The sequence below is a fragment of the Delphinapterus leucas genome, chromosome 7 (genome assembly GCF_059928025.1).
Source record: "Delphinapterus leucas isolate spDelLeu-1000000601 "Yukka" chromosome 7, BTC_Dleu_Yukka2, whole genome shotgun sequence".
Lineage (NCBI taxonomy): Eukaryota > Metazoa > Chordata > Mammalia > Artiodactyla > Monodontidae > Delphinapterus > Delphinapterus leucas.
Window position 1 is genome coordinate 95733590 of NC_143135.1, and position 25995 is coordinate 95759584.

The 25995-nt window shown below is 51.0% G+C and overlaps 3 protein-coding genes across 3 annotated transcripts; 1 reads left to right on the forward strand and 2 right to left on the reverse strand.

The window, feature by feature from the left end:
- The first annotated feature begins 13953 nt into the window (after window positions 1–13953).
- On the forward strand, window positions 13954–16770 carry RNF26 (ring finger protein 26). The gene has a single exon (XM_022560354.3). The coding sequence runs from the start codon at window positions 14557–14559 to the stop codon at window positions 15856–15858; it is 1302 nt and encodes a 433-aa protein (XP_022416062.2). The 5' UTR covers window positions 13954–14556; the 3' UTR covers window positions 15859–16770.
- A 1605-nt stretch (window positions 16771–18375) lies between these two features.
- Window positions 18376–20172, reverse strand: C1QTNF5 (C1q and TNF related 5). Its single transcript, XM_022560355.3, has 2 exons — window positions 19653–20172; window positions 18376–19325 (listed from the first exon to the last, which is right to left on the reverse strand). The coding sequence occupies exons 1-2, from the start codon at window positions 20005–20007 to the stop codon at window positions 18808–18810; spliced, it is 873 nt and encodes a 290-aa protein (XP_022416063.1). The 5' UTR covers window positions 20008–20172; the 3' UTR covers window positions 18376–18807.
- Window positions 20173–20214: 42 nt separating this feature from the next.
- Window positions 20215–25773, reverse strand: MFRP (membrane frizzled-related protein). The gene is given in 13 exon segments (XM_089915691.1): window positions 20215–21548; window positions 22143–22274; window positions 22420–22550; window positions 23041–23189; window positions 23564–23674; window positions 23676–23720; window positions 23723–23994; window positions 24122–24252; window positions 24671–24884; window positions 25017–25178; window positions 25267–25380; window positions 25493–25595; window positions 25720–25773. Coding segments are annotated over 13 exon segments (2061 nt in total). The 3' UTR covers window positions 20215–21105.
- Window positions 25774–25995: the final 222 nt, after the last annotated feature.

The following is a 25995-nucleotide window of genomic DNA, read 5'->3' on the forward strand; positions in this document are numbered from 1 at the left end:
TAAAATACACATAACATAAAACTTACCCTTTTAACCATTTTAAGTGTACAATTCAGTGGCGGTAGGTACACTCACAGTGTTATGCAACCATCACCACTGTCTAGTTCCAGAACTTTGTGATCACTCCGAGGAGCTAAAATTTGAACCAAGGTTGATGTAACTCCAAAACCCGGGCCCCGTACCTGTCATGATTTACAGCCGAATTGAGTAAGCATATCATGGAAATGAAAGCAGCGGATTGGAATATCACCAAATTATGTGGTATAAACAGGAAATGCAACAGGGGTTCAGAAGAGGGAGCATCCACGTGGACTCTGCCTGCACTTGCCAGGAAAGGCTTTCTGGAAGTGTGGCGGCTTCAGTGAAAAGTCAAGTTTAGATAGAGGAGGAGTGAGGATAGATCATTCCAGGCAGGGCAAGTGGCACAAGCAATGAGAGGGGGTGGGGAAGAGAGAAAGGGGCATGCACAGTGAAAACTGCTTCTTCTGTATAAGAAGAGCTTCAGCACGGGCAACTGGCTAGAAGATCAGGCTGATGGGGGAGGCTGGGAGACCTTGCTTGCCATTTGCATAGCAAGCCCACTGCTTTCACTTTTATTATATGTTTACTTGGAGTGTCTTAAGGAGAGCTTCAGCCACTGCTACCACCTGTTGGTACCACCCTTATGCAAACAGCTGGTACTAAATAAACTGTTACATGGCTAAATAGAAATTCAACAGGGTAGCGGGTGCATCTCTGTGAGAGCTTGGGCAGATGAGGTGAAGTTAGGTCATGGGGGAGGAACTTGGATCTTGAGATAGAGTAGGCAATGGGGAGCCACCGCAGGTTCTTGAGCAATGGCAAAATGATGTGATGAAATTGAAATTTAGATTTATAATGGTTTCTTTATTTCTTCTCTGCCTGAGAGCGCCCCCTGGCGCCCCTAGTTTCAATTGTTCTCTCATCTTACGGAGAAGGTGGGAGGATGGGGGTACTGAAAAGCTGGACTGATGAGTTGCAGAAACCAAACTCTTCGGCCTCATTTCAATTCGTCCTGAGCGATGACAGCACTGCAGTACAAATAGAGGTGACATGTGGACAGATAGGGTTTGCTTTGAAGGAAAAGGGCATTGTGGTGGCTCCCTTCTCTGTCTTGTAACTGAACTAGGATATCGTGTTTAGGGTACTAAGTTGGGGGCGGGGGATGGGATGATAACTAAGACGAGGTCCATGTGCTTGAGAGTTCTGTACTCTAGTGAGGGGGACAGACAAGTAAACAATTAGAATACAACGTGCCAAGTACTAGGGTGCAAAGATGCACATGAAACAGTTACTTAACTCAGCTTGAGGTGACCAGGGAAGGCTTCCTGGAAGAGTTGACACCTAACTTCAAATTAAGGGATAATGGTAGGTACCTGGGTAAATGGAGTGTGACAGCATGCTCTGTGCAGGAGACGACTAGCGGTTGGTTAGTATCCTGCAAGGGAGGAATGAATTTAGTGAGGGATGAGGCCAGATTACAGAGGATTTGTAAACCCTGGTAAATGATCTAGCACAGCAGGGTGTGTATAAATGGTTTTGAGTAGGGGAACACCTGCCAATCAGTTTAGATCCATCTGAGTTCAGCCCCAGAGGGACAGAACAAAAGGTCCCACTTTCTAAGGTCCCATTTCCCCTCCCAGCTTCATCCTCTCCCTTGGGTGACTGAGCTTCTGGGGAGGCTGCTGCTACACCTGGGTTATGGCCTTATTTCAACAAGCCAATCTATCCCTCTGATCATAACAGCTCCACACTAGAATGAAAGATAAGCATGGGAGGGACCTTGTCCCTTATGTCACCCACCATGACTGAGAGCCTCTTGGTAGCCTTTTCTCCTTACCACATCCAACTTGAGGTGGGACACAACACTTTTGAGTCCCCTATAAACAATCTTTGAATAAACTCCACTCAGTGGAGTATATGCAGCTGTTAAAAGGATTAGGACACTCCCTATACGCTGACATGGAGTGATCACTAGAATGTAATTTTATTTATTTATTTATTTGGGGGTCATTGACACTTTTTATTGAGGTATAGTTGAAGACTATAGTTTTAAATTAAAAAGCTTGATATAGAATGCTACATGTGGAATGCTACCTTTTGTGTAAGAATATTTTATATGATCTACATCTATATTTATACTCTCAAATAGAAACAATGAAAGGACCAAAACCACCAATATTTGTGTGGCCAGGTCAGATACAAATGAAGGTTGAAATATTTGAATTATTTGAAGGCTAACCAACTCTGTTAAATATGCTCTGTCCTCTTACCTTGACAAATAGCCTTTCTAATGACAAAATTAAAAAATATGTGAAGCTGTAGTTTTTGTATGACAAAGTCAGCAAAATATCCAAGATAATTTAATTAAATTATCATTGCACGTGCCTGGGTGTTCTCACGTTGGCCCAGCAATGCTTGGATGGATAATAAAGTCATATGCAACTCATAGTTATTATATAATATTCCATTAAATAAATTCTTCTTGCCTTCATTTTGCCAAAATCCCAAATGCATATTCTGTTGCCAGTAATGCCAAATTAACTTACTTTTCTTGAGTTGTTGTTCTTAGATGTTTACAAAATTAATTTCAATAAAGAGAAACTTTGCTCCAAGCTGAAATTATTACTAATATTTTTAAAGCAATACTTAGGTCAGAATTGAATCAATATGTCATATTCAAATATTATAAAGGAGTCACAGATTATAAATATTAATATTTTAATAATAAATTTTAATATTTATTTATATTTTATATCTATTTATAATTTATTTATTATAATAAATATAATATTTATTATATTATTAAAATTTAATAATAAAAATATTAAAATATTTTTTCATCTTATAAAGCATTATAATTTTCAACATATTTTAAACCAATATCTAGCTCCATTTGCTGTTTAAGTTTTACTTTTTTCAAATTATTCGGTGCTAACCTATTATTTAAAAAAAAAACCCAAAGAGTAGTATTTTGCTACATTTCTTCAAATCTCTCTGCAATTGAAACTGTAATTTGAACTTGACCAGAAGTTAGTCTCTCTAGAAATTAGTCTGGGGATTACTTGCACGTGATTCCTTTCCTTTAGGCCCATGCAAACATTTTTATTTCCTTGTTTTAGTTTCTGTGTATATGTATTTAACTCTATTTTGAAATGATTTCAAACACTCAGAAAAGTTGCAAACATAGTATAGAGTCTTTGTATATACCCTTTGCCTAGTGTCAAAGGTGATTAACATTTTGCCACAGATTTTGCTTTTTTTTGGCTGTGCCCTGCAGCTTGCGGGATCTTAGTTCCCCGACCAGGGATTGAACCCGCGCCCTTGGCAGTGGAAGCGAGGAGTCCTAACCACTGGGCCGCCAGGGAATTCCCCAGATTTTGCTTTTTTATCCTCTCTAAATTACAATTTTTAATAAAATTTTAACTAAAAATTTTTATTTGATATGTGTGCACTTATGTATAATTTGAGTTTATGAATCATGAAAGTAGGTTGCGTACGTCATGCTCCTAGGTCTCCTAATACTTCAGTATTTCCTGAGAAGAAGGATATTGTCCCATACAACCACGAAACAGTTACCAAATTTAGAAGATTTAAACTGATACAAAACGTTTCTAGTCTATAATCCATATTCCAGTTTGACAAGAGTCCCAATGACGGCCACTGTGGCATTTGTCTTTCCCCTCTGGTACAGAATTCTCTATTGCCTTTAGCCCTCAGGTCTCATTACTCTTCTTTAATCTGCAACAGTTCCTCAGACTTTGCTTCATATTTGTCCATTTGGATTTGTCTGGTGTAATCTTGTGCTTAAATTAGGGTTATGCACCCCAGGCTGGGATACTACATAAGTAATAGATACGTTAGCATCCCTTAATGGTTCTGGCCTGAACCAGTTTTTACTATGATGGTTTTATTTTATTTTATTTTTAAAATTTAATTTAATTTTAATTTTTGGCTGCGTTGGGTCTTCGTTGCTGTGTGTGGGCTTTCTCTAGTTGCGGCGAGCGGAAGCTACTCTTCGTTGCGGTGCGCGGGCTTCTCATTGCGGTGGCTTCTCTTGTTGCGGAGCACGGGCTCTAGGCGCACGGGCTTCAGTAGTTGTGGCTCGCGGGCTCTAGAGTGCAGGCTCAGTAGTTGTGGTGCATGGGCTTAGTTGCTCCGCGGCATGTGGGATCTTCCCGGACCAGGGCTCAAACCCTTGTCCCCTCCATTGGCAGGCGGATTCTTAACCACTGAGCACCAGGGAACCGCCTATGTTTTCTTATTTCCCCGTCTCTCTTACACAGAAGGTACCAAACGATATATAATATTTTGCACTTTGCTTTTTTTCACTTAAAAGTGTAAACTGGGGCTTCCCTGGTGGCGCAGGGTCCACACCCATGTTCATAGCAGCACTATCCACAATAGCCAAGAGGTAGAAGCAAGCCAAGTGTCCACTGACAGATAAATGAATAAACAAAATGTGGTCTATTCATACAATGGAATATCATTCACCCGTAAAAGTGGTTGAAATTCCGACACATGCCACAACGTGGATGAAACGTGAAAACATCATGCTAAGTGAGAAAAGCCAGTCACGAAAAGATGAATACTATACAATTCCACTTATATGGGGTATCTAAAGTAGTCAGATTCATAGAAACAGAAAGTAGAACGGTGGTTTCTGGGGGTTGGTGGGAAGGGGAAAAGAGGAGTTTTTATTTAATGGACATAGAGCTTCAGTTTTGCGAGGCAAAAATGTTCTGGACATCTGTTTCACGATAATGTGAATATACTTACCACTACTGCACTGTTTGCTTAAAAAGGGTGGAAAAGTTAAATTTTACTTTATGCTTTTTTTACCACTATTAACAAAACCAAAAAACCTACATATGCATTTACCTTTTGACCCAGATATCCACTTCTAGGAATTTACTGTTAAGACACTTTCAACAAAATGAAAATTTAGTGTAACATTATTTATAATTGCAAAATATTGAAAATTATCTAAAAGTCTGAACAGGAGATTGGTTGACAAAACTCTGGTAGGTAAATCCAGTGGAGTACAATGCAGCTGTTAAAAAAAAAGGAATAAGGAAGAACTATTTAATATAGGGTAATTTCCAGTTTACACTTTTTTTGTTGTTGTTATAAATTTATTTATTTTATTTATTTATTTTTGGCTGTGCTGGGTCTTTGTTGCTGTGCGAGGGCTTTCTCTAGTTGTGGCGAACAGGGGCTACTCTTTGTTGCAGTGCGCGGACTTCTCTTTGCAGTGGTCTCTTTAAGACCCTGCCTTCAATTCTCTTGGATATATACCCAGAAGTGGGATTGCTAACTCATATGGTAGTTCTATTTTTAGTTTTCTGAGGACCCTCCGTACTGTTTTATATAGCAGCTGTCCCACTCCACAATCCCACCAACAGTGCACAAGGGCTTATCCTCTCTATGTCCTTGAGGACACCTGCTATTTTCTGTTTCCTTGATAGCAGCCATCCCATTGGGCACAAGGTGGCATCCTTTACCAGCACCTCTGTCAGAACCAGAAGTGCCCAGCATCCCCTCATATGCCTGCTGGCCAAATGCACATCGTCCTTGAAGAAATGTCCTTTCAGATCTTCCGCCCATCCCCAATCAAGCTATTTGATTTCCTGTTGTAGAGTGGTAGGAGCTCTTTCCACATTCCAGACACAAACCTTCATTAGATACACGATCTGCAAATACTTTCCCCAACTCTGTAGGTTGTCCTCCCTACTCTGTTGATTGTGTTCCTTGATGCACAAAAGCCTCCAAGTTTGGTGTAGTCCCATTTGTCTATTTTTTCTTTTGGTGCTTATCGTTTTGGTGTAATATCCAAGAAATCATTGCCAAGTCCAATGTCATGAAGCTTTCCCTCTATGTTTTCTTCTGGGAATTTTAAAGTTTGGGGGTCTTATGTTTAGGTCTTTGTTCCATTTTAAAAAAATGTTTATTGGAGTATAGTTGATTTACAATGTTGTGTTAGTTTCAGGGGTACAGCAAATTGAATCAGTTGTACATATAGATGTATCCACTCTTTTTTAGGTTCTTTTCCATATAGGCCATTACAGAGTATTGAGTAGAGTTCCCTTGTTTATATAGTGTAAGCTAAGTGTCTAAATTCATGCTTTTGCATGTAGCTATCCCAACACCGTTTGTTGAAGAGACTGTCCTTTCCCCATTGAGTGGTCTTGGCACCTTTGTTGAAGATCATTTGACTATATATGTGAGAGTTTATTTCTGGCTCTCTATTCCATTCATTGGTCTATATGAATGTCTGTTTTTTGTTGTTGTTTGTTCTTGTGCCACAAGGCCTGCAGGATCTTAGTTCCGGGGCCAGGGATTGAACCCGCGCCCCCTGCAGTGGAAGCATGGAGTCTTAACCACTGGACCACCAGGGAAGTCCATGAATGTCTGTCTTTATGCCAGTACCACACTGTATTGATTACGGCAGGTCTGTAATAATGTTTGTGTAGATATTGCCAAACTCCTCTCCACTGGCGTGGTAACATTTTACTTTCCTACCAGCAATGTATGAGAGTGCCTGTTTCTCCAGTGCCTTGCCAACAGAGTGCACTGTCAAGCTTCATTTCCTTATAGTTTATTAGAATGCAGCCTCTTTAGCTTTAGGTAGTATTTTGAAATTTAAAAGAAACTATTTCATCCTTTTGAAAATAAAACAACTACTGGACATGCAAAAGTCACGGATCTTACATGTTTCACAAAAATTAACAGTCTCATAGACCTAAATGTTCAATGCAAGACTCTAAAATTTCTAGATAACAGGAGAAAATCTAAGTGATCTTGGGTTTGGCGGTGAATTTTTGGCATACTCTGTGAAAGAAAAAAATTGTTAAATTGGGCTTCATTAAAATTAAAAACTTAAGTTCTGTGAAAGACATTGTTGAGACTGAAAAGACAAGCCACAGACTGAGAGAAAATATTTGCAAAACACATATCTGATAAATAACTGGTAATCCCCAAATATATTTATAAAGAGCTCTTAAAACTCAACAATAAGAAAACAAAAAACCCAATTTAAAAAATGGGCTAGGGGCTTCCCTGGTGGCGCAGTGGTTGAGAGTCCGCCTGCTGATGCAGGGGACACGGGTTCGTGCCCCGGTCCGGGAAGATCCCACATGCCGTGGAGCGGCTGGGCCCGTGAGCCATGGCCGCTGAGCCTGCGCGTCTGGAGCCTGTGCTCCGCAACGGGAGAGGCCACAACAGTGAGAGGCCCGCGTACCGAAAAAAGAAAAAAAAAAAAGGGCTAAAGACCTCAACAGACACCTCACCAAAGAAGATGTGGAGATGGCAAATATCCAAAGATGTCAGCGTCATTTGTCATTGGGGAATTGCAAATTAAAACAAGGAGAGGGATTTCCCTGGTGGTACAGTGGTTAAGACTCCGGGCTCCGAGTGCAGGGGCCCTGGGTTTGATCCCAAGTCAGGGAACTAGATCACACATGCATGCCGCAACTAATAGTTTGCATGCCACAACTAAGAGTTTGCATGCCGCAACTAAGGAGCCCACATGCTGCAACTAAGGAGCCTGTGAGCTGCAACTAAGGAGCACGCCTGCCACAAGTAAGGAGCCTGCCTGCCGCAACTAAGATCTGCCACAACCAAATAAATAAATAAATATTTAAAATACCCCAACAACAACAAGGAGATGCTATGGCACACCTATTAGAATAGCTAAAGTCCAAAAACACTGACAACACCAAATGCTAGAGAGGATGTGGAGCAACAGGAACTCTCATTCATTACTAGTGGGAATGCAAAATGGTACAGCCACTTTGGAAAATAGTTTGGAAATTTCTTATAAAGTGAAACATACCCCTATCATAAGATCCAGTAATCATACTCCTTGGTATTTACCCAAATGAGTTGAAAACTTAGGTCTACATAAAAACCTGAACACAGATGTTTATAGCAGATATATTCATAACTGTCAAAACTTGGAGGCAACTGCGTCATGTCCTTTAATAAGGGAATGGATAACTGGAAGGTAATCCATACAATGGAATATTATTCAGGAATTAGAAAAAAGTGAGCTATCTAGCCATAAAAAGAAATGAAATTGAGTTATCTGTAGTGAGGTGGATGGACCTAGAGTCTGTCATACAGAGTGAAGTAAGTCAGAAAGAGAAAAACAAATACCGTATGCTAACACATACATTGGAATCTAAGAAAAAAAAAATGGTCATGAAGAACCTAGGGGCAAGATGGGAATAAAGACGCAGACCTACTAGAGAATGGACTTGAGGATATGGGGAGGGGGAAGGGTAAGCTGGTACAAAGTGAGAGAGTGGCATGGACATACATATATACACTACCAAATGTAAAATAGATAGCTAGTGGGAAGCAGCTGCATAGCACCGGGAGATCAGCTGGGTGTTTTGTGACACCTAGAGGGGTGGGATGGGGGAGGTGGGAGGGAGGGAGACGCAAGAGGGAGGAGATATGGGGATATATGTATATTTATAACTGATTCACTTTGTTATATGGCAGAAACTAACACACCATTGTAAAGCAATTATACTCCAATAAAGATGTTAAATGGGAAAAAAAAGAGCATATGCAAAAAAAAAAAAAGTGAGCTATCAAGTCACAAAAAGACGTGGAGGAACCCTAAATACATACTGCTAAGTGAAAGAAGCTAATTTGAAAAGGCTATGTACTGCATGATTCCAATGATATGACATTCTGGAAAAGGCAAACTGATGGAGACAGTAAAAAGATCAGTGATGGTCAGGAGTTGGGGCTGGGGGTGAAGGAGAAAAGGGATGAATAGGTGGAGCACAGGGGATTTTTAGGGCAATGAAAATATTCTGTATGATATTGTAATGGTAGATACATGGCATTACACATCTGTCAAAACCCATAGGATGTACAACACCAAAAGTGCACCCTAATGTAAACTATGGACTTTAGTTAGTAATAATGATGTATCAATATTGGCTCATCAATTGTAAAAAAACAAAGAAACTAAAATAGTCAAGCTTAGATTTAGATTTGTTAAACTTTTGCCAATATTATTAATAGTAAGCAACAGTCCATCTCAAATATCTGTGGGTAGCAAGAATAATTTCATTTTCTACTTGTGACCATGATTTACTCTTTATTTGAGAATCTCCTGTTGTTTTGCTTAACTCTTCAAGTTCTTTTAGCATCATGTGTTAATTATATCTACTTGTTTTAACAGCCTGTAACCAGAATGCTCGTCATGCTTCCAAGAACGGTTGGAAGGTCAGATGTGATATGTGTCTTCCTAAGATGTTTCAACTTTGGGTAGGTCCAGGAAATATTGTATATAATCTTTTTAACATTCCAAAGAAAGCCATCATGATCACAGTCAAGGTAAGGTCTAGTAACAAGTTCAACTATGTGCCATACGGGGTATATGGCGCAAAAAACGCTTCTGGATTTTTCGTTAAAAAAATGACCTTGTTCACCTTTATTTTTACTAAACCATGTCAGTCCCATTATCATGAACTTGCTCTCAACATCCTTTTAAATCAATGCCTAAAATTGTAAGTTGCTTTTTTCCAGTCCTTCCCTTAAATCAGAACAGGGCTAAAACCAATTAAATACGCACACGTGTTTCATCCAGACTCACATATAGACAAATTTTTTAAAATATGAATTAATATTACAAATGTTCCTCAGCCACTATGGCAAATACCGCATTAATTTCTGAGTATTTCTGGAACCACAAACTGGAACAGGAAGAAAAGAAAGAGGATTTGACTAGTTAATTAATGTATTTCTTTTCTTCCCTAAGTGCCTCAATGGCTCAAATCCTCCCTGGTACAAACCACAGGTCTTTGTGGCATTTTGGACAGTCACCTCATGTTTCCAGGACACAGATTATGAGACGTGAAGTGATTCTCTGGACCTGAACAGCGTTATTACCAGAGCTGATGTTTAGGGTTATGGGTTCTCCTGTACCGGTGCCAAGCCTCGGATCCTGATTGAAAGAGGAAAATATTTTTTGGTATGTTTGTGATTTGTGAGGCTAGGGGGGTACTGGGAGGGAACAGGGTGGAGGGGGCAGGATAAAAGCAAACCTTTCCGTTTTTGCTTTTGGCTGAGTTGCGTCTTCGTTGCTGCGCGCGGGCTTTCTCTAGTTGCGGCGAGCCGGGGGGTGGGGGGTGGGGGCGGCTACTCTTCATTGCGGTGCGCGGGCTTCTCATTGCGGTGGCTTCTCTTGTTGCGGAGCACGGGCTGTAGGTGCGCGGGCTTCAGTAGTTGTGGCTCGCAGGCTCCAGAGCTCAGGCTCCGTAGTTGTAGCGCACGGGCTTAGTTGCTCCGCATCATGTGGGATCTTCCTGGACCAGGGCTCGAGCCCGTGTTCCCTGCATTGGCAGGCGGATTCTTAACCACTGTGCCACCAGGGAAGCCCAAAAGCAAACCTTTTAGGAATGTACCTTTTTATATGGTGTTGATTTGGGGACCCTGTAAATGATTTGCCTGATTAAAAAGCCAAATTAAATCAAAAAGGAAAAAAATCCAACTCTAAGACCATGGCAGTAATATGGATTTTACTGAATGCTTGATGGGGAGATTAAGGGGAGGGTTATAGTACACACAATACCACAAAACAAAACTCCTGAATTAGACATTCTTTCTGGTTTTATCCCATCTCTTAATCCTTAAGGCTGAACAACCTCTAAAAACCCCTTCTGGGCTTCCCTGGTGGCGCAGTGGTTGAAAGTCCGCCTGCCGATGCAGGGGACGTGGGTTTGTGCCCGGGTCCGGGAGGATCCCGCATGCCGCGGGGCGGCTGGGCCCGTGAGTCATGGCCGCTGAGCCTGCGCGTCCGGAGCCTGTGCTCCGCAACGGGAGAGGCCACAATAGTGAGAGGCCCGCGTACCGCAAAAAAACAAAACAAAACAAAACCCCTTCTGTTGTCCCAGCTAGCATCTCTCACCTAGCAACACAAAAGCCCTGCACTTAGCGCAACAGCAGAAACCAGCTGTTTTTCCGGGAGGCCCCTGGGCCAGATGTCTGAGAGTTTTAGGTCATACCACTATTATCTTCCATGACACAATTCTGCAGGGTTAGCGCCTCCAGGCATTAAGTTTTCTCCAGATCTGGCTTATTTTCTTCTCAACCACTGCAACTCACACTAGTGAGCAATTTGAACTTCCTCCCTAAAGTCAGGTGCTGTTAGTTCTTTCGACCAACACTCTCCAGTCTTCCAGCCTCCAAATAGAGGATGACCCCTGCTTTGGCAACAGTCAGTTTGAACCAGCTGTTATCTGGAACACAGTCCTAGAAAGAAACATTATCGAGTCAGTAGAGATACTGCTCGAGTCCAGACCCAACCCAACCACAATGATCACCTCAAGGGGAGTGTTAACAACCTCTCAGCGCTGGGAGGCGCCTTGGTTTCTCTAAGGCGGGAGTCATCCGAGCACTTCTTTTGCCTTGTGGTAGCATGGTACTTTCTTATATTTCTAGCTTAAGAATGGATAGCATTTTGCAGTAATTCATTTGTCACAAGAATTTTGGCCACAGGTCACCTCTGCCTGCCCACAACTAGAACGCCCGCAGAGTCAAAGGTTGTGGCTTGTTTAAGCTAAACTAAGCTGGTTTTGGCTTAGTGTGTCTCAGATCACTCAAAGGGGAGGCTAATTAGTCCCAGACTAATGGAAATATTGTCTTAGAGGATCCTGCCAACTTCAAGGTCTTTCTCGGCCTGGAAAGCTGGCTGGTTAATTACACACAGTGCAGGCACAGCAAATTTGCTGAGTTTGATTTTGGACACATTGAGTTTGAAGCACCAGTGGGATATCCAGCAGCTGTCCAGGAAGCATGTGGAACCTGAACTTTACAAGAGAGATTCAGGCTGAAGACACAGATTTGGGAATCATCGTGTAGAGAGGAGAGGGGGCCATGATGGAGACAGAAAGAATACAGGAGAGGGTAAGGTCCAGAGGCCAAGGGTGGAGGAAGTGGTCATTGATGTCAAGTGCTGCAGGAAGATAAATTAAGAACATAATACTATTCACTGGACAGGTAAAATTTCTGAAGAGGACAAGTTATGCGTGGTGGGTTCAAGTATCTTGAAGAGGAGGTGGGCATTTCTCCAAGATTTGAAATTAGGGGAAAAATGAAAAATAAAAACCCCAGCAACAATAACCACAACAGACTGTGATCTGGGCAGGAGGTTAAATAAATCTTTATATTATTCTCCTTTGTTTAGAGAAATTAGCATTTTGTGGCCAAAGCATAGGTGGGGTTGGGGGTAGAAATAGACTGTTCTGTAATATAAAATAACAATGGGAAGTTGGAGTCTGATGGCTAGAGAAAAGGAGGGGAAATCTCAAAAGGAAGAGGAAGACAAAGGGAAAACATGTCTCAGAGAAAACATTAAGTTGGGGCCTGACAGATGTGGGAGAGAGGCTGGGGAAAAACCAGTGGAGTTTTAGAAGTTGCAGTCCTTGCCCTGCACTATGGTGTAACCCCTATTGGGAGCCCCTTGTTTCAGTAAAGGTGTGCTGCATCCCTCACCTTCGTATGCATCAGTGGTGCTTTGGGGAAGAAAGGATTCAGGCAGTATTCAGGGTGGGGTGACAGAGACAGACACTTTCAGCAGTCCAGGCCAGAGTGGAGATGAAGAATTCAATGTGCTAACTAAAAACTGTCACTAGCCACCATAGTCACTGACCTTCAACATCCCCTGAAAGGAGTTCAGGGCAGAGATCAGGAATGAGGCACTCTGTGCTCTGGGAAAAACTGGCAGAACAGGCCTTCAGATAGTTATTTTCAGGAGAAGATTCTACGAGCCCAAATTCTTGCATCTCCTCACATCTAGAAAAGCACTTAAATCATTAACGGAGACATCTGCTCCTTGTGACCAGCAGCAACCTTCTGCCAAAATGTGTGCTGAATTGCACGTATGCCCCCCTTACCAAAATTACACATACATTCACCTCTCCCCTTACCTCTTCAGAGTAGTTCCTCAGAACTATCTCAGAGGCTGTCTCCTGGGCTATAGTCCTCATTTCACCCCAAATAAATCTTAACTCACGACTCTCATGTTTTGCTTTTTTTTTTAAGTCGACAAATGCAAGCAGGAAATTAAAGCAATGGAGGCCAGGGGAAGGATAAGACCTCCAAGTATCCTTGGGCTTAGTAGAGAACACCAGGCTTCCCAATATACTTGGGATAGGATCTTAGATATTTTGAATATTATTTGAATATTAAAGAAGAGGGTAAATTTTTGAGGGGCCTACTAAGGGTGCCCAGGCAGATATCTAACTAGAGCGTTCAAGTAAACAAATTAATAGGGCCTGGGCTAGGAGGGTGAGCTATTTCCGGCATGTGACCTCCTTTTCTCACTGACAATGAGGTAATCTCCTGAGGATGCTGAGAAAACGTGATAGAGCTTGAGGAAACAGTTTGGAAATAGCACCTTGGGAATCCCCTATCACAATCTGTTTCCCCTTGAACTACTTGTGAGCAGGCACGTCTTAAACAGTTTTTGTATCCTCATTTGTACAAATACAAATCCTCATTTGCATTTGTAGCAGGCTCAATAAACGATAGAATAAATGGATGAATGGAGGAGGACGAACGACTGAGTCTGAGGCTGCGGAGGCGGTGCAATCTTAGAGCCCAGCTCAGAGGCAGTGACCGCCAACCCGCACCTAAAAAAAATCAAGGCTGGAGGCCAAGTGAAAAGAACAGCGCCCACACTATCCCAGTCCAAAGTCCTGCTCCTTTAGGGGGCGGGGCTGGGGGGGCAAGTTCACCTCTGCCCTTCAATTGACCAATCCCCGCCTCAAGGGGGCGGGGATTTCAATCTGTTCCCCCCCACCCCTTAAAGTACTAAATATGTTTGGGCGCCGTTCAAACGGACCAATGAGTGCTCGATGTTTCCTGCGCTTGGGCCTCACCGATTGGTCAGAGTTCGTCGTCCCTCCCTCCTTGTTACGCCTTTTGCCCCACCCGGTAGCACACAAGATGGCGGCGCCCAGCGGAGTAGAGGCCGCGCCTGGGGTTTGCTGAGCCTCGTTCCCTTCCCCGCTGCTCCCTTGGGCGCGAAGCGCCGCGAGCCCAGAGGACGGGGGCCGGGCGGGGACAGAGGCACCTGCGTAGCTGGACCGCGAGCCCGCGCCCAGCCTGCGCCGCCCCCACCCGGCCCCGGCCTGGCCCGATCCCTTCCGTTCCCGGTCTCCTCTCGGTCTGACCCATTGCTCGGCCGTGGTATGCCACCACCAGGCCTCCAAAGCTGAGGTTTCTCCTCCAGCCCGGGATCACCTCCACTTTAGAGATGTTTGGGCTATTTCCTCCCAAAGAGCCCGCCTTCAAAACCGGGACTCCTGGACCGGCATCTGGCCCCCTTTCCCTCCGTTGAGACTCCACTTCCTTCTAACCCACGTCTTCCTCAGATTCTCCCTGTATTGGAGACTGCTCACTTCCCTTCCAAATTAATCCCCGACCTCCTCCTTCCCCCAAATATTGACAGCCCTGACACCCCCCTCAACCGGGAGCCAGACTTCCTTTTGGACTAACCCCCATAGCCCTATCATGGAGGCTGTGTACCTGGTAGTGAATGGGGTGGGCCTGTTGCTGGATGTGCTGACCTTGGTGTTGGACCTCAACTTCCTGCTGGTGTCCTCCCTCCTGGCTTCCCTGGCCTGGCTCCTGGCCTTCATCTACAACCTGCCACATACGGTACTGACTAGTCTTCTGCACTTGGGCCGTGGAGTCTTGCTGTCACTGCTGGCCTTCATCGAAGCCGTGGTTCCCTTCACCTTTGGGGGCTTTCAGGCCTTGTGTACCGTACTATACAGCTGCTGTTCTGGCCTGGAGAGCTTAAAGCTCCTGGGGCACCTGGCCTCCCACGGGGCGCTTAGGAGCCGGGAGATCCTGCACCGGGGTGTCCTCAATATGGTCTCCAATGGCCATGCTTTGCTGCGCCAGGTCTGTGACATCTGTGCCATCACCATGAGCCTGGTGGCCTATGTGGTTAATAGCCTGGTCAACATCTGCCTCATTGGCACCCAGAACCTCTTCTCCCTGGTGCTGGCCCTGTGGGATGCAGTGATGGGACCGCTGTGGAGGATGACCGATGTAGTGGCTGCTTTCCTAGCCCACATTTCCAGCAGTGCTGTGGCCATGTCCATCCTCCTCTGGACCCCCTGCCAGCTGGTACTGGAGCTCTTGGCCTCCGCTGCCCGCCTCCTGGCCAGCTTTGTGCTTGTCAATGTCACTGGCCTGGTGCTGCTGGCTTGCGTGCTGGCAGTGACGGTGACTCTGTTGCACCCGGACCTCACCCTGAGGCTGGCCACCCAGGCGCTCAGTCAGCTCCATGCCCGGCCATCCTACCACCGGCTCAGAGAGGATGTTGTGCGGCTCTCTCGCCTAGCACTGGGCTTGGAGACCTGGCGCCGAGTCTGGAGCCGTAGCCTGCAGCTGGCGAGCTGGCCTAACCGGGGAGGGGCCCCTGGGGCCCCCCAGGGTGGCCCTAGGAGGGTGCCCTCAGCCAGGACCTGGCGACAGGACGCTCTTCCTGAAGCTGGGCCCAGATCAGAGGCAGAAGAAGAGGAGGTCAGGATGGCCAGAGTGACAGCTGCCCGGGGCCGGGAGAGGCTCAATGTGGAGGAGCCTGTAGCTGGGCAAGACCCATGGAAATTGCTGAAGGAGCAAGAGGAGCGGAAGAAGTGCGTCATCTGCCAGGACCAGAGCAAGACGGTGCTGCTTCTGCCTTGTCGGCACCTGTGCCTCTGCCAGGCCTGCACTGAGATCCTGATGCGCCACCCTGTCTACCACCGCAACTGCCCACTGTGCCGCCGGGGCATCCTGCAGACCCTCAACGTCTACCTCTGAAGACTCCCTCCCCGCCTGCCCATCCCTCCATGCTCCACACAGCCACCTGCGCTAGGACAGCATTCACACCTGATCTCTGGGTCCCAGCCTGAAGCCTCTCCTGCCCCTATGGCCGTCCTGCCGAGCCTCGGAGCCATATGTCCAGGACATGGAGATGGGAAACTCTGGAAGACTGTGGCTTGGCTGGGGGCAGGGTAACAGCTTATCCTTACCCAGTGGGTCTCAGTGATGCCGAGGGTGGTGAGTGTGTCACTCTGCGAGGCCCTGAGACTGTTCTCTGTGGACTCCCCTCCAGCTTGCCAGGGCCCACCCAGATACCCGTGTGTGGGGCTCCCCCTCTCCGCTTCTGGTTGTTCTGTTGGGGATTTGCAGGTTCTCTCCCTGCTCCCTTCCCACTTCCTCCCCCGCTTCTGCAGCCACACACATCAGTGTCATTTGGGTGTTGTGGCAACTCAAGGGCCTTGGAATGATCTTGAACATTTGCTTTAAGCTGGAGCCCCTGTGCTCTGGCAGGCTTTGGGGGTAGTATCTCTCAGGTGCCCTTAGAGCTCCTGCTACCAGTCATGATCTTATGAGGCTCCCTTCTGACCTGACCCAACAGCTGGGATGAGAATTAACCCCCAGGTGTGTGTGTGTTTGCACCTGGCTTTGGGACCATGTGCCCTCTGACACCCCAGCACCACTGGGAACCGCAGGGGGGATAGCCAGATTTCTACTCCTATCCCTTTCACTCCCCACATCGCAGAGTGAGAAGGCATTCCCCTTCTGTTCGTCTCTCCCTGGCATCGGGAGGGCAGACTGTGCACGTTTCACTAGGGTCCAAATACAGAAGGGGCCAGGGCCGAGAGGCATGCGGGTCCCTGAGGTGTCTGTCTGGCCCAGGATCCAATGAATGAAGTTCTGTTACAGCTCTGACGGCCTCTGTGTGCATCCTTGCAAGGGCGAGCCGTCGGTTAGGGTGACGGATGCTGCAGCAGGGTCCTTCGGTCCTGCCGGAGTCACAAGTGTGGTTGGTGGGGGACCTGGCAGAGAGATAAGATAGGGTGCCTTGGGGAGAGCCCCTGCCAGGTGTGGCTGGCTTTGCTTTCACCCTGTCTGATTTGTGCCCTCTCACGTGCACAGCTTTTGGAAAGCTCTCCTTATCTTTTCTATCTTTCCAGAATTAGCCCTAGGAGAGAGGAGTGTGAACTTGCTCACCCTTTGGGTCAGCCCTCCCAGCTTTTCCTCTGGTGCCACTCTTCCCAGGAGGGAACTTGGGGTTCCTACTGCCTGGAGTGCAACCTACCCTCAGATCCCTGGAGGAGTTGGTGCTTGTCGTTGTGACTCTTGGCATAGAGTGGCGCTGTGATGGGCTGGAGTATGGCCGTGGGGCCTCCTGGTGGACAGCTGGGAGGCCTGTCTCTAGCTCACTGGGTCCAGTTGCCATTGGTCATATCCATCCTCACATGACCTGCAAGAGAAGGGGGGGACACTACCCCATAATTATATGTAAAATCTAGGAGCATGATGCCAGGGACAGCCTTCTGGAAGGGGGTGGGGGAGGGGAAAGCGGTAGATGGGAAGAAACTCCGAGGAGAGGCCCCTCCACTTTCTCTTGGGTTGAGAGCCTGAGCTGATGTGGGTGGGCCAGCCCGGGTTTGTTAGTCATCGGGTCGGGGGTGGGGCAAGGAGAGGAGCCTCGGAGGGGCTTTGCGGCTAGCCTCAGACTGAGTGGTGTGGCCCGGTCCAGTGAGTGACTGTTCCCCACATGCACCTTGGAGTTGGGAGGCCTGAGGAAGGGCTCTTTTTTCCCCTTCCCCCAACCCTGGAGAGGGAGCTGAGCAAGGGGAGGCTTGCTTCCTTCCAGTCTCTGTTTAATGTGAGGATAAACATTTTATGAGAGAAGATAAACTTCCTGAGCTGGGAGCAAATGACCCCCTTTTCCTCCACCCCCATCTGGAATCCCACTGGCGGAGCTCAATACCCTTCCTCCCCCTAACCACCTTAGCAGTCAGGAGCTCAGCTACCTAGGGTCATTGCTGCATCCTGGAACTGGGCTGCCCCCTCGTGGCCATCTCCAAGATGACACCTCTAGACACCCAGGGACACTCCACACCCCTGGCATGGGGGACAGAGAAGCTTTCCAGTCATCTAGGGACCAGGCAAGTAGCCAGAGCAGCCATGAATGAAAATCCTGGCTTCCTTTCTGTTGGTCAGGGCAGGGATGTGTGTGGTGAAGTCCCACCCAGTTCATATGACATCTCTGAGTTAGAAAAAGGGCTCCTCCTTCTGGGTGGCCAAAGTCTGACACCAGGACACCCTCCTCAGCAGGGGCTCCCGTTCACAACCTCCACCGCTTACCCAGCAGGTCTGCGGAGCGGCCTCTCCTTCACCTGGGCCTGCTTCCTGTATCTCCTGGCGCATAGCTCCATCCAGCCCAAGAGCCCTCCCTTCTGCCTGAGCACCCTCCCCACCCACCGTCCTCCCTCTTCTCCCCAATCTCAGAATCAGGGCATCCCCACCAGTAAATAAGAAAGGCTGAAGCCAGTAAGAGGGTTTTTGTTGTTGTTGTTTTAAGATTTATTGAATGATCTCTGAGAAAAGGGCCCAGGAGCAGGAGGGATGAGGGAAGACCCAGAGAAGCAGAGGACTGGGAAGGGAGCACCCCACCTTGGGGTCCTGGGCCAGAGCAACTGCGGGGACTCACACCTGCCAGCACACCGCCAGCACGCTGCCTGCCAGCACTCCTTTGGTCTAGGGCAGAAATCCAGCCACTGCCCCGTGCTGCCAGCCCTGATCTCAGCCTCTGTCCCCATCCCCTGCCTGCAGCAGAACGGAGAGGCCCCCACCCCACCTCCGCGGTCATTCACAACATTCCAGGGGGGCCAGCCCTCCTGGATGATGTGGCTGTCAGTGTCATGCCCTCCTGCCCTTCGAGTGAGACAGCGTGTGCTCACTTTCCAGTGGGCATCAAGCGAAGACTGGGGAGTTGTGCCAGTCAGAATACACTAGAAATCCAGAGAAGGTGCTGTCTGTCTTGATGCTGGCGTAGATGCCAATATAGTCACCCACGCCCACCTGTACCCACACCTGGTCTTTGGGCTCCAGCCTCACCATGGCGCCCCCGGAGAGCGAGGCTGGCTTGGGCCACCCCCCGAAGAACTGGAAGAAAGAGGCGATGGACTCTCCATTCTTGACCAGATCGAACTGCAGGCTAGCCCGGTAGACGGTGGCGTGGACGGCGAAGTAGTAGACCCCGGGCACGTGGCAGGTGAACTTGCCGGTGACGGCGTCGTAATGTCCCTGCTCATTCACCAGCACGCGGTCGAAGGGTAGGGGCGCGTCCGACGGCGGGGGCACCCGGCTCTCTGAGCGCTTGGCACTGAAGGCGGAGCGCGGAGGCACCGAGCACTCGCCTGCTGGCCCGGCCGCCCCCACGGGGCCTGCTTCTCCTCGCGGCCCGGGCTCCCCACGCGGCCCCGGGAGGCCTGCAGGGGTGGGGGTGGGGGGAAAGCGGAGCAGTTAGGGCGCGCCCGCCGCGGGCCTCCAGCATCCTCCCTCAGCCTCCCAGCTGCCCCTTCCCGGGCGGGGCCGCCCTGCGCCGCAGGACCCCCTCCACGCTTCCTGCAGGGCTTGGGGCAGATCTTAGGGTCCCAGGGGTTCTGGCTCCCGCAGCTGAGTCCCTTTCTCCCGGCTCCGGCCGGGTCGGACGGGGACGGGAGCGGCGCCCCCTAGCGGCAACCCCGAGCCCCGAGCCCCCGGGAGCAGGAGCGGGGCCGCACTCTTACCAGCCTCCCAGCGGAGGCGCTTCTTACCCGGCCTCCCGCCCTCGCCTTTCTCTCCCGGAGCGCCGGGCGCGCCGTCGCGGCCGTCGCGGCCGTCGCGGCCGGGCAGACCCTGGCTGCCATGGTGGCCCGGCGTGCCGGGGAGGCCGGGGTGTCCCGGGCACAGGCTGGGGATCTTGTTGTCGTCCAGCGGGGGCGACCCGGCCGCCAAGCCCAGGAGCAGCAGAGCGAGGAGCGGCCTCATGGCGCTGGCACGCGGAGCCCGGACGCCGCGGGCCTCTGGTCGTCTGTGGGCTGGGCAGGACAGGAGTCGGGACCCAGAATCCTGGGACCTGCCTCGGTCCCCGCCCCGGCGCAGCCGGCTCGGTCCCCACCCCACTGCCATGTCCCTGAGTGGCCTCGAGGGGACGAAGAATGGGGCGCCCCTAGACCCAAGAACCCCGAGAGCACCGCGCAGGGGGAAGGAGAGGCCGGCCCTCTCCCCACCACCACCCCGGGCCGGCGCCCAGTCTTTCCCACAGTCCCCTCCCCCATTCCCATTTCCCCGCCCCCCCCCCCTTCGCGACCAGACTCACCCCCCTCCCGGCTCCCGGGGCTGCTCGCTCTCTCTGTGGCCTCCTTCGGGGCTCTCGCTACTCCGGACCCTCCAGTTGACCCCTGCTTGCTACCTTCCTTCCCTGCGCTTCTCTCTAGCCAGGCGCCCCCTGCCCTAGGCGTCCCCCTGGTCCCGGTTCGTTCCTTGCCGGCTCTGCTCTGCTCCTCCCAGACTCCAAGAGGAAACCAGTTGTTCGGGGGCCAAGAGCCCGGGCCGGGAAATAGCAGGGAAATAACTCGTGGTGTCGCCCGGCGGCCAGCCAAAGTTTGGTGGAGAAAGGAGGGAGAGATTTGAGGCGGGCACAGAGAGGCAGAACCATGAGAAACAGACGCTCAGGGCATCTACAGCTCCAAGGAGCTGGAAGGAGAGATGGTGCCACGACGGAGATCAAAGACAACACTCTAGTCCAGGAGAAATAGAAGCTGAGAACCGAGGGTGGACGGTTCTAGAAGCAGTAGACAACTGGATCCCCAGGGCTCAGAATAGGGGCTGCCACATGACTAGGCACTGGATACATTTTTTTTTGGAATAAATGAAAAAGTCAGAAAGAGGGTGGCAGAGAGCCTGAAAAAGCAGATGGAGATGAGGAAGGTAGAAGGTGGGGAACTGGGGTCAGAGGCTTGGGTGGGAAGCAATCTAGATGATCACTGGTACAGTGTGGAGTCAGGCCAGCTGTTTGCAGCAGCTGGGGCAAATAAAAGGATAGGGAAGGACCTGGCAGGGTGGGAGGGTCCTGTTAGCCCCGCTGAGGACTCCTCTTCCCCTCCCTGGGAGGACCCAGAGGGGATGGGCAGAGTCCCATGCTGGTCCCCTTCCTTTGCTCCCCTGCCTGCCCACCCTGATAGGCAAAGGAGGATGGGCAGCAGAGGGCAGGGGCCCGCCTCAGGGTCAGGGCTGGGCACAAGCCTCCAAGCCAGCTGCCTCAGGCAGCCTGTTGCAGTTAAAGGGCCAGGGGGTGCCCAGTAGTGCCAGGCCAGACTGGCACTGGCGCTCTGCCTCCTGGCAGACAGAGCGGCAAGGGGGAAGGACACTGCCTAGCGGGGTGCAGTGGGGCACAAGTAGCCCACAAAGGAGCCTCCGGAAATTCTGGTAGCAGGGCAGGCTTGTCAGGCTCTGTGGAAGGAGGAGACCAGCCCTCAGGCACCCTGCTCCCCCAGTTCCCTCCCCTCCCTGGGGGTTCCTCCTTATCTCTCCCTGGAGCACCTTGTAACCTCTGAGGACCTCCACCACCTCCTCCTGGGTGGCCATGCCCACCCAGATGTTAGGGAAAGCCGTGGTGTTGTAGCTCAGACCGATGCACATCTCCACCTGGACAGGTTCACAGGCCAGCTCTGCAGGAGTGGGAGGAGAGGGTCACTCTGGGGAATACTCACTGGCTGTGTGAGCTGGGACAAGTCACCTAAGCGCTCCGTATGGGTCAGACGGGGAGAATCAAAGGAGATAACACAGAGAGATGCTTTATCCATGTCGAGGATTCCTGTTTTCCTTGAGAGCCTACTCCAAGCATCATTCGCCAGCCCTGGGCATCATGCAGGCACGTCTATGATCTCGGGGAGCTAGGGGCACCAACATTGGCAGGACCAGGGCATCTGGAAGGAGCTCCCCCACTCTCCCCCCATCTCCGAGGTGGGCCCTGGAGAGGGCCTCTCTGTGTGACAAGGCTGGATGGGCTCTTGAAGCCTCAAACATCAACTCCCAGATTCCCATTTCCCTCGGGGGTGACACTAAGTACCCTTGCCACTCCTGGGGGAGAATCCCTCCAGTATTTGGTGGAGTGGGCCAGAGTCAGGCTAGTGGGCCCCCCACCCCATCAGGGAAGATAGGGATGGCTGTTATGACACGTGCCAGTGGGTTTTTAGGGATGGGCACCCAGCCCGCTCAGGCCTGCCAGCCCCTCTTGCGGTGCCCTGGGGCAGGCTCCTCACCTGGGGGTGGGAGCAAGGGGATGCTGCAGTTGTCATCGTTGCTCTCTGTGCAGTCTCTCCACATGCCACACATCCACTGCAGATTCTTACACCCTCCATCCCGGCAGGAGAACTCTCCGGGCCCACAGGGGTCTGCAGGCACAGGGGGCATGGCAGTGCCCTGGGACATGCCTGTACCCCCACTGCCTTCACAGTGCCCTGACCAGGGTCCAGAGCCCTTCCCTGTTCTCCTGGAGGCACCTCCACTGCCCACACCCACTCGCCCAGGGCCACCTACTCTCTGTGGCATTGAGGGCCCGGTAGGTGGCCGAGAAGCCCCCGATGCTGATGCCATGGTCTGTCCTAAAGAGCACAGCCAGCTGGTGGTGCGAGGAGATGAGGCGCGGGGGCGGCTCTGCTCCACAGAACCTGCCCAGAGCAGACAGCAGTCCTGGCACGGGGCCCCCCCGCAGACGCGGCACGGAGCTGGGTGCTCTGGGCGATGCCAGAGGGGATGGGAGGCATAGTCACTGACTCATGGGACTGGTGAGGAAGACACACATGTTCAGGAGACAAAGTACTAAACAAACGAAATAAACTGCTTGAACTTGAGCCCCTTCGACCTGGGGAAAATCAGTGAGCGTTCTGGGGGAAGCTATAAATAGACCGGACAGGTGGGAGAGCTGGGACGGGGAGAGCTTCCTGGAGGAGGTGATGTAAGGAGCAAAGGTGAGGGGGACAGGTACGAAGGTGAGGAAGGACAAGCCTTTTTCAGGGTGACAGTGCGGGGAACTCCAGCTTGGCGCAGGAGAAGACAATGAAGCTAGTGCGTGCGTGGGCCTGTTCGTAGGAAGCCTTGACCTCGGACTCTGGAGGATGGGCTTTATCCTCAGCTCCTCCCCGCTGGCTCCACCAGTACCTGCCCAGGAGGCTGAGGGCCCCTGAGTTGCGGGTCTCATACACTTCCACGTAGTCAGACTTGCACTCGTCCTGAGCTTCCAGGCTGAAGTTGTGGAACAGCAGTTCGATGCCATGTCCAGCGGGCACCGAGATGTGCCAGGTGCAAAGCTGGGGGAGGGCACAGGTGGAGTAATTTATGGGTTCCTCCTTCTGTCCCAATCGGGGCCTCCAGGCTTGAGCTCCAGATGGGCTTCCCCCTGCTGCAGGCGGGGTAGGGAGTGGGCGGGCCCTGCCCACACTGCTCGCATCATTGGTGCTGGCGGAAGGGCCTTTAACTTATCTGGTCTCGGAGATAAGCTTACCCAGCACGGGGAACATGGATACCTAGTAAGCACTTAATACTGTTCCCTTCCTGCCTGCTTGATCTCTGACCTTCCCAAGTACAAGGCAGTATCTGCCATGCTGTCCTCAATCGCACTAACCCGGATGCTCAGGTGTGCCCACGTGGGCTGCACCACCCCCGCTATGGAGCGCTGGCTTACCTGTTGGTGAGGGTACTGCTGCAAGTAGCTGGGAGCAGAGAAAGTGCCCTGGAGCCCAGTCAGGTTCCCCCCACACCCTGTAGAGAGGAGGAGGGGCTCATGAGTTTGCCAGGGTCTGTGCCTTCGCCCGGTAGGGCCAGCAGGGATGGCAGAGAAGAGTTTTGGCTGTGCCCGTGGGGAGACAAGTTCTGGGCCAGAAGAATGACCAGGCAGGTTTGGAGCTGGGCCAGGCCTGGGGAGGCCTGCCTGAACCTGGATCAGATGCCTGAGGACAGTACCCGCCCTGAGGCTGGCCGGGCCCATACCCGAGAACTTGGCGCTGCAGTTGGCCTCGTCACTGCCATCAGCGCAACTGGCAAAGCCGTCGCACACCGAGTCGGGTAGCAGGCAGACGAGCTGGTCGCAGGGGAACTCATCGTGGGCACAGCTCCCTGGGGGCGGGCATCTGGATTCAGAACCCCCTAGAATCTCTACCCCTTTTGCAGGGCTGGGAGTGGCTGGAGAGGGGGGCAGCGGACAGTTGACAGGTAGCTGGGGACCTGGTGGGAAAACACTCACCATGACCGGGGGCCACGGCCTGGTACCAGGCATGGAAGCCAGATCCTTCCACGCTGCTGTCGGAGACGAAGGCCACGCGGAGGTGGCTGGCATTGGTGTTGAGTGTGGGGGGAGGCACCCTCCCACACACTCTGCAAGAAGCCAGATTGGGGGTGATGGAGGCTCAGAGCTCAGGGCCAGCCAGAGTGGAGCCTGCCTGGGCCCTGCGGTCCTCTTCCCTCAAGCCCCGTCCTGGGGACGATGTGTCCAAAAGGTTCCTTTCATTTCCAGCAGAGCTTTGACCTCCCTAGCTCCTGCACGTCCATTCTTGAGGCATTTATCCATGGGAAAGATATGTGAGAGCTCCATTTTCCAGATTTGGAAACCAAGGTCAGAGAGGGGAAGTGACCTTCCCAAGGTCATATAGCAAGATGGTGGCAGAGCTGGGCCCAGAGGCCAAGTCTCTCCGTTTCTTCCCAGTCAAGAATTTCCCACTGCAGTTCCCTGGTTCTGCCCTCCAGACAGTGGTTCAGGACGGGGGTGGGATCTCCTGGGGGCAGAGGGACCCACCTGAGGAGGGGGCCTTCAGGCTCGGGGGAGATTTCCAAGCGATCAAAAAGACAGGAGGCCACACTCTCCACGCTGAGAGCTTCGATCTTGAGCTGTATTGCATGGTCTGTGGCCACTTGGATATGCCACACGCAGTGGACGTTGGGTGGGTAAGGGTCTGGGTAGTCGGGGCTGCTGAAGAAGCCCCTTGGGCCAGGAAGGAGGCCCCCACAGGCTGCAGGGACGGAGGTTAGAGTTCAGAGGTCAAAAGGAGAGAGACTTGTTTTTATAAGATGCCTCTTCCCGGCCTCCCTTCCCCCCTGCCGTCTTGGCCCTTCTCCGGGAAGATCTGCCCCGTAGTACTCACTTGACTGGGGTGTGGGGCTCACGCCTGCCTCCGGTTGCCCTTTAGGGGTCCCAGTTGCCTGAGAGGTGGTGGGGATGGGAGTGGGGGTGGAGCCAATGGTGGTGAGGCCTTGGGAAGGCAGTGGATGATGGGAGGCCCCGGACGCGGCTGTAGCCTGCAATTCTGGAGGCGGGAAGACGGGGGAGTGGGATTCAGAGGTGCTGGATCTCTTGCAGGGCATGGGAGACTCATGGAGGCCTTGGGAACTTACGGGCCAGGATGATGGCCACCAGCAGCCCCAGCAGCAACAGCAGCAGGCTGGCCAGCAGGAGGACACACAGCCAGGAGAAGTGGCAGTCAGGCTGTAGCCCTCGGGGACGCCGACCTGCGGGCAGGCGGGGTGGGCTTTTGAGAGCCCTTTCGCTTGGGCATCTCTCACACAGCCCTTAGCCGCTGGGCCTTTCTGTCCTACCCAGCTCACCCCGTGAGATGGTTACCATGCCAGGGAGCTCGGGTGCTGCAGCTGGCGTCCTCCTGGAGGCTGGGTAGGGGGCAAGGTGGCCCTGATTCAGGCTCAAAAGCAGGATTGCAGAATTCAGTCTGAAGGGAGAGACTTGAGGGCTGAGGGCTGGTGGCAGCACTGCCTGGCAGGTGTGTTCACTGGGCACTGCCAGCCCTAGGTGGGCATCTGGGTCTTGCGGGAGTGGTCCTGTATGACCCTTACCTTGCTCAGCTCTGTCGCCTCCACACAGAGGATGATGTCTGAGCAGTCCTTCATGGCTCTAGGCTCTGCATGGCTTTCTCGAGTCCCTGCGACAGCCCAAGACCCCAGAGGGCCCGCTCCCTGCCCCGAGGCCGCCTCTCAAAGGGGCAGCCTCTGCTCCGCTCCCTGAAGACGAGGGCTGCCAGGCTAGACCAGCTCTCCCGCTGCCCTGGGCAGACTGTTTCCAAGCTGGTTCTGGCTACTGGCTATTCTGTCTCTGTGTGGGGGAAGGGACAG

Coding starts and splice junctions, on each gene's coding strand:
- C1QTNF5 (XM_022560355.3), bottom strand. CDS start 20,007: ATGGCAGTGGGGTGGGGACCGAGCCGGCTGCGCCGGGGCGGGGACCGA. Junction 19,326..19,652: donor AGGCGAGGGCGGGAGGCCGG/GTAAGAAGCGCC, acceptor CCACCCCTGCAG/GCCTCCCGGGGCCGCGTGGG.
- RNF26 (XM_022560354.3), top strand. CDS start 14,557: ATGGAGGCTGTGTACCTGGTAGTGAATGGGGTGGGCCTGTTGCTGGAT.